Source organism: Miscanthus floridulus, chromosome 2 (assembly GCF_019320115.1).
Source record: "Miscanthus floridulus cultivar M001 chromosome 2, ASM1932011v1, whole genome shotgun sequence".
NCBI lineage: Eukaryota > Viridiplantae > Streptophyta > Magnoliopsida > Poales > Poaceae > Miscanthus > Miscanthus floridulus.
In genome coordinates, this window is record NC_089581.1 from 46,419,413 (window position 1) to 46,427,123 (window position 7,711).

A 7,711-nucleotide genomic window follows, 5' to 3' on the forward strand; every position below is an offset into this window, starting at 1 on the left:
TGACAATGTTACACAGCTTCCATTTAGAAAGGCACAATTTCCATTTGCGGCAGCAAATTTTCAAATTATCTTCGTTTCTTTCGCTGAATTTAATAATTATATGGTTTAAATTTGTGGCATTGTAAATTAAACCTGTGTAAATGTTGCCCAATGGCTTTGGAATCGTTTAACTCGTTGCCCCTATGGATCGTCATCATCTACAACATCACTGCGCGTAACCAGCATCTCCATTTTTCATCAACTTCTGGATCCGAATTCACCAGAACTCAGTTCACATAAAAAGATTCTGCGGGGTGTTAGTGCCAGTCGTGATATCTGCACTTCTCCATTACCTCAGGTCGTCAGCTGTACAATTGTAGAGAGGCCAGAGCATCGAACCTGGACACTAATCCCAAGGAGTATTTGTATTACTGTGGAGACATCTGGGCAATTGTGCCCTAATTCCAATTGTCAGACCTGTGACTGGCTGCCGGTTCCAGTCAATTGTTGAATTAAGTGTGTCGCTCACTGCTACTCGAGTCCAGTTGGATCATCAAGTATAACCTTTCACTAATAATTGTTCAACTGGCGCAACAGAGGCAGATCAGATGGTTCCACTGTAAAGAAATCGAAGTAGTATGTAAAGATGGAAGCCTTGTACCTTGCTCCTAGATGCATAATGAGATTTGTGGCCCTCAAGTAAGCTGCGAGTGATCTCAAGGATGATTCTGTACTTTTAAATTTAATGTAAGAGCAATAGACATGTTCACAGGTTATTGTGGTGTTAACACTTGAATATCATCTTCCCTGTTGCGGGCTGACATGCTTCAGCTACTGTATTGCAAATTTGGGGCAAGAAAATCGATCTTGCTTTTGTTTCGAAAATATTCTTTTTGTCTAAATCTATAAATTTATATCGTAGCCGTATCCAACGTCTGTCAAACGGATGTGGCTAGGAGCTTTTGCTCCACTCTAGTATGGTCTCATCTCCTTCATGGTCTCCCTGACCAACATTAATTGTATATTGTAGGATTTGTATTGATCTTGACGTGATGAAATTCTCCCTTTCGTTCAAACATACGCCGACTATCTTAGCTATCTGCATAAAGTGTATATTGATTCTGTTTTTAGTTCTTCAGGAAATCCTTCTGCTATTTAAGTGGCTACCAGAAGAACCTCGTGGGGTTCTTTGGCAAATGATGTAAGGCAAAACTTTTTTTTTTGGGAAACAAAGGCAAAACTTATTTGTTTCAGCAAAAGAGGCGGAGCTAAGGAGCAAGAGTGCACATCTATCAAACGGCTACTTGAGGCACTCAGATCTGCTAGCAGTAGTCAGTTTGAACAAGAAATATTCTACTAGAAATGTAGCTAATTCTGGCCAAAAACAATCTCTAAAGCATAACTTACAATCAGTTTAATGTTCACTCATAACACCAATAGTAAGAAGTAATAACAGAGGAACAGAGTCCATGGGCAAATCTTTAAGTAAGATGAGCTGACATTCTCCTGAAATTATTTGGTCTAAGAAAAAGCAGTCCAGATCATAAACTCTGGTGATTCAAGTGCTTGTTCGTCAACTATGCCCTCATCCCACCTCCTTAACCCTACCTGAAAAGTTATAAACAGTGGTAAATATCTGAGCAAATGACAAGAAGTTAGCACTGCCCTGTAAGCTTAATGGTCTTTGCAATCATAGTGAAAACACATTTAGTGAACCAAGCTTCTGTAATTATCTCATAAGCAATTGAGAACACCGTTGCTCATATTTACGGCCACATATCTCAATTGTGTTCCCTTCTAGCTGGCATAAGATGCCATAACGCGCATTGCATTTCATGCCTGCTTCATAGGCGCACTGTTGCTCACGGCATATCAAAAGGTACTGGTACAGATTGTGGCTTTAGGTGTGGCGATCTTTTCAGAGCTACCACTCTATATATGTATAATGTACACTAAAAACATGCCAATAACACATGTGGAAAGGATGGTTCCAGCCTTCGTCTACACAGAGCCACAGATCACACACTCACTTTAGCAAGGGATGTAACTCTATTCATAGCTCAATTGCACAGGAAGGACAAATCAATTTAACCCAGCCACAATAAAAGCAGCAAAAATTTGGGCTAGCATCTCTTAACCATGTCCATGTGACAAAGATTTGTCCGCAAAGATCAACCCTGACATGAGGCACAGCTCACTAATACACTTACCAAACACATAAATAAAAGACATGCTCCTATACTTAGATACATCACCTCTCTTATAACATACATTCACTTCACAATTTTGCATCTTCTATCTATACCCAAAAAAAAAGACTAAAACTAACAAAAATATAATTCAATCATCTCCAGAGGTTAAAATTGTGCTACAAGTTAAACAGACAAGAATATTGTACAGTGGAACAGAGTAATGTGCAGGAAAACAGGTCGAATTTAGAATGTCATAACTCTGATCTACCTAACAAATCTTCGGATCCTTTATCTTTCCAGGAAGGTAATGAAATTATCTACAATCTATTAATACATCAATTTTTTTTAATATAGAGTGTAATCTACTCAACTAATACATCAATTTTCGAAACATAGATTGGACATTGATCAAATCTGCCAATCAGATTTAGAAGAATACCACAAGCAGGATGTGGGCAATGCGGGTTTGTTTTTTTCCCCCATGTCCCATCATTTCACACCAGTTAGGCTCGAAGGTAAATACAAACAACCCAGATTATTGTGACAGAGAACCCAAATTAGTGGTAGCTGAATGTTTTTTTCCCTACCAGCAACTAATTAAAAGTTCAGATATTACAGAAAAGCCTTAAAATGCAGGTAAACTTTATGCAGTATCAGCTGACATCTAAATTCATTTCTTATGATATTTATCACCTCACCTTTCATGCACATTTCTCCTTTTACTTTCTCCCCTTTCCTTGATTTCCCTTTGCTTGTATTGTTCGATGCGGCCTTCGTCTCCGTGTAAAAGCAAACTCTCCGAATTTATGGCCAACCTTCCCTTCAGTGATCTTGCACCGGACATGAGTTTTCCCATTGTAAATGAGCACAGAGGAACCGACGAATTCCGGCAAAATAGACGATCTACGAGACCAAATCTTCTTGCCATTCATGTTTTCTCTGTTCTTCTTTATTCTAGCCAGGAAAGCATCAACGAATGCTCCCTTCCATAGAGCCCTTGAGCTGCACGCAGCAGTAGATACATACAATTGAACAATCAACAAGCAATGCAAGAGGTAGACTGACATAGAAGTACAAGCTAGCGTTGGTGATGATCCGCATACACAATAAGCTTGCTGTAGTTATATTTACCTGAAAGCACGAGCTGCTGCTCCAAGGCCGGAGAGTAGAGGAAATGCGGTGTGCTGGGCCCTGGGAGCCTGATCAGGCCACGCGGTGGAACATACAAATTGATCAGATCAACATCGACACACGAACAACCAACAATACCAAAGAGGGGGAGGTGACACCTGAGAGATGGCCGCGGCGGCGGCGGCGGGGAGGGCATGGCTCGACCTGGCGAACCTCGAGGCGATGAGAGAACCAATCGCCATGGCTTACTATCAGGCTTGGGCTTTGCTTCCGGCAGCGGCGGCGGCGGCGGCACCGTGTAGAGACGGAGACGAGGAAGAACTGGTGAGATCCCAAACAAAACCTACCTAGCGGGCGGCGCGGCGGCGGGCCTGTTCTCGCAATCCGTTGAGTTGGGCCGGCATGGGCTGCCAAAGAAGAAAGAAATGAAGCCCAGGGTCTAGGGTATTTCGTATTTGCATCCGAAAAAAAACTCTTTTTTTGCCCCTAAATTCTTGCCGGAATCAAGAAATTGTCTCCCACGACTCTCAAAAACTATTCTAAATTACTCTACTTCCCTGCTAGAGTTAAAAGTGTTTTTTGCGGCTTCATCCATTTTCATTAATTAAACAGGTTTGGTAAACACATGATATGATTTTAATAAAGCAAAAAAATAGTTGACATCTCTAATCAGAGAAACGACACCCGCGAAACGTCAGCAGGGGTTGCCGGATGGGGCTTGCATAGTATATTTTGCATGAACGGGCGCTGGGCGGAACTGTATTATAAAAATGTAGAGGGTTTGGTAAGATTGTACGAGCGGTCGTATTCGTTTGAACTACTTTTCAGCTAGTTTTAGCTTATTCTTTCACATAGAACATTATTGAATCAGCTGAAACCAGCCGATTTATGTACCAGACGAACAGAATCATAGAAGAAATGCGATGTTGTTTGGTTGTCTGCATAAGCGGATACAACTTGTCTACTCCTTTCACTAGTAGAGAACAGACCTTTAATCCTCGGTCAAAATGGACTCTAGTTCCGGAATTTTTTTTCCTCAGGACTAGAAATACCTTTAGTCCCGGTTGGTGGCTCCAACCGGGACTAAAGGTCCCTGCCCAATGGCTACTACGCCAGACAGAGGTGGCAGGGACCTTTAGTCCCTGTTGGAGCCACCAACCGGAACTAAAGGTATACTTTTACTCCCGGTTGGTGGATCCAGCCGGGAGTAAAGGTCTACTCCCGGGCCGTGGCTACGTCCGGGGTTGGAAAGTTATCTTTAGTCCCGGTTGGAGCCACCAACCGGGACTAAATGTTCTCCCTTTATATATCGGCCGTCTTCTTCTTCCTCCCTGAGCCCGAGCTCAGCACATTTTGAAGCTCACTGCACTAGTGTTCTTGCTTCCTCCCTCCCTCCATTGTTCCTCCATCCATTCTTCGATTCCTCCGTCGATTTCTTCGATTCTTCCGTCGATTCTTCAGTTGTAAAGGTTACCAATCTCATACTCTCATTTTTCACCATTGTCTTATGCCATTTTGTTCACTATATATATATGGTTCTTTATTGTGGTTTTTTTCATTTGTAAGCAATTTGAGCTCAAAATCACTTCAAGCTTGCATATTTACATGAAAGAAGGTTAAAGTATATATAAATATAAACTTAAAAAATAGTTAGAAAATTATAGCAAATCCGTACTAGTTGAACTTGCGGACCGTGTTCAGCTCGGCGAGCATGTTCTCTACCGAGCGGTAACGGACGTCAAGGAGGAGCTTTGATTCTACGAGGGAGAGCGACAACGGTCGTGGAAGACCGTGTTCCCTTCCTCGTAGAATCGAAGTTCTTCCTTGACCAAGTACGGTGCCATCCGGTGGAGAAATGCTCACCGAGATGATCACGTAAGCAAGGTCAACTAGTACGGATAGTTATTTATTCACATGTCCCGATATCGTCGCAGTAGTCTGTCAATCACCGTACCTAAACGTAGTATATATAAATATAAACTTAGAAAATAGTTAGAAAATTATAGAAAATCCGTACTAGTTGAACTTGCGGACCGTGTTCATCTCGGCGATCATGTTCTCTACCGAGCGGTAACGGACGTCAAGGAGGAGCTTTGATTCTACGAGGGAGAGCGACAACGGTCGTGGAAGACCGTGTTCCCTTCCTCGTAGAATCGGAGCTCTTCCTTGACCAAGTACGGTGCCGTCCGGTGGAGAAATGCTCGCCGAGATGATCACGTAAGCAAGGTCAACTAGTACGGATGGTTATTTATTCACATGTCCCGATATCGTCGCAGTAGTCTATCAATCACCGTACCTAAACGTAGTATATATAAATATAAACTTAGAAAATAGTTAAAAAATTATAGAAAATCCGTACTAGTTGAACTTGCGGACCGTGTTCATCTCGGCGATCATGTTCTCTGCCGAGCGGTAACGGATGTCAAGGAGAAGCTTTGATTCTACGAGGGAGAGCGACAACGGTCGTGGAAGACCGTGTTCCCTTCCTCGTAGAATCGGAGCTCTTCCTTGACCAAGTACGGTGCCGTCCGGTGGAGAAATGCTCGCCGAGATGATCACGTAAGCAAGGTCAACTAGTACGGATGGTTATTTATTAAAACATGTTTTTGAGCTATAATGTATTAAAAATGAGTATAGAGATCTAGATAATTTTATAGTTTCTTAATTTTATTTGTTTATAAAAGGAGAAATATATAGTGTATTAAAAATGAGTATAGAGAGTAGATGGCAACTGCTTCCGGGTCCTCGGCCTCTCATGGGTTTCCAAAGCGACTTAGGCCGGGCCTCCCTCTCATTCCATGCGGCAAGTGTCGTGATGAGATGAAGATTGTGATGGAGTACCGAGTGAAGAAGGAGGGTCCCAACAAGGATCGTATCTTCTACAAGTGTCCGGATCGCAATGTGAGTTATTTTATCGTATTTAATGATTATGGTTAGTTTATACCTATTTTCATGATGGTTGTGATTAAAGTTCTAATTTTTTGTTTTAATTTCAGTGGGATGGCAGTGGACGATGTTCAGGCTTCTACTGGGAGGAAGAGTATGTTGAACTCATACAAAAATATCTTATACAACAGGCAGATACGGCGGCTAATGAGGCAGTGATCCAGCCGAAGAAGCCCAAAGATATTGCACAATCGGGGGATCTGTCTGTTTTAGTTGAGATTGGTCGTGAAATCCTTGTGCTCCTGAAATGTATTTTAGCTTTAGTTCTTTTAGTGGTAGTTGGGATTGTCTACATTGTAGCGATGCTTTCATAAATTTGTATCTTTTGTGGTGGCACGCATGTTGTATAAATAATTAATTATGATCTAGGTTTTAATATGATATTTATGTCATGTAATGCAGATGAGCCGTCATTGGATGTATAATGCTGATCGCCGCTCCCAAGAGTTCATTGACGGCGTGCATTCTTTGTTACGTGCGGCCGAGGCAAACAAATACGATGGTTTCATGTGCTGCCCATGTGCCATATGTAAGAATACGGTGGAATATCCTTGCTCAAGGACTCTTCATTCACACTTGTTCAAGTTGGGTTTCATGCCAAACTATATTTGTTGGATAAAGCACGGAGAAACCGGTGTTGTAATGGAAGAAGGTGAAGAAGAACAATGGGACGACAATGATATTATTCCCGATGGTGCGTGCTTCAATGATACTGCAATGGGAGAAGCTGAAGAAGAGGTAGCCGTAGAAGATGAGCTGGCTGATGATCTTTCTTAGGTCATTCGTGACGCACAAAGAGAATGTGAAAGCGAAAAGGAGAAGATCAAGTTCGAGCGGATGCTAGAAGATCACAAGAAATTGTTGTACCCAACTTGTGATGCAGGGCAGAAAAAGTTGGGAACCACACTAGAATTGCTGCAATGGAAGGCAAAGAATGGTGTATCTGACAAGGGATTTGGAGAGTTACTAAAAATCCAAAAGAAGATGCTTCCGAAGTACAATGAATTGCCCGCCACTACCTACGAAGCAAAATAAGTTGTCTGTCCTATGGGGCTAGAAATAGAGAAGATACATGCATGTCCTAATGACTGCATCCTATACCGTGGCAAAGAGTACGAAAAATTGGATGCATGCCCGGTATGCCATGCGTCACGGTATAAGATCAGGTGAGATGACCCTGGTGATGTTGAGGGCGAACGTCCACGTAAGAAAATCCCTGCCAAGGTTATATGGTATGCTCCTATAATACCACGCTTGAAACGTCTGTTCAGAAACAAAGAACATGCAAAATTGTTATGATGGCACAAAGAAGACCGTAAGGTAGACAATATGTTGAGATACCCTGCTGATGGGTCCCAGTGGAGAGCAATCGACAAAGAATTCCCGGAGTTTGCAAATGACGCAAGAAACTTAAGATTTGCTTTAAGTACAGATGGTATCAATCCTTTTGGAGAGCAGAACAG

At 42.1% G+C, this 7,711-nt stretch overlaps 1 protein-coding gene across 1 annotated transcript; it reads right to left on the reverse strand.

Annotated features, from left to right (window-relative positions):
- Positions 1–1,279: 1,279 nt before the first annotated feature.
- LOC136538679 (small ribosomal subunit protein uS19m-like) lies at positions 1,280–3,805 on the reverse strand. The gene is made up of 4 exons (XM_066530638.1): positions 3,461–3,805; positions 3,303–3,370; positions 2,870–3,173; positions 1,280–1,587 (listed from the first exon to the last, which is right to left on the reverse strand). The coding sequence occupies exons 1-3, from the start codon at positions 3,542–3,544 to the stop codon at positions 2,891–2,893; spliced, it is 435 nt and encodes a 144-aa protein (XP_066386735.1). The 5' UTR covers positions 3,545–3,805; the 3' UTR covers positions 1,280–1,587; positions 2,870–2,890.
- Between the last annotated feature and the right edge of the window lie 3,906 nt (positions 3,806–7,711).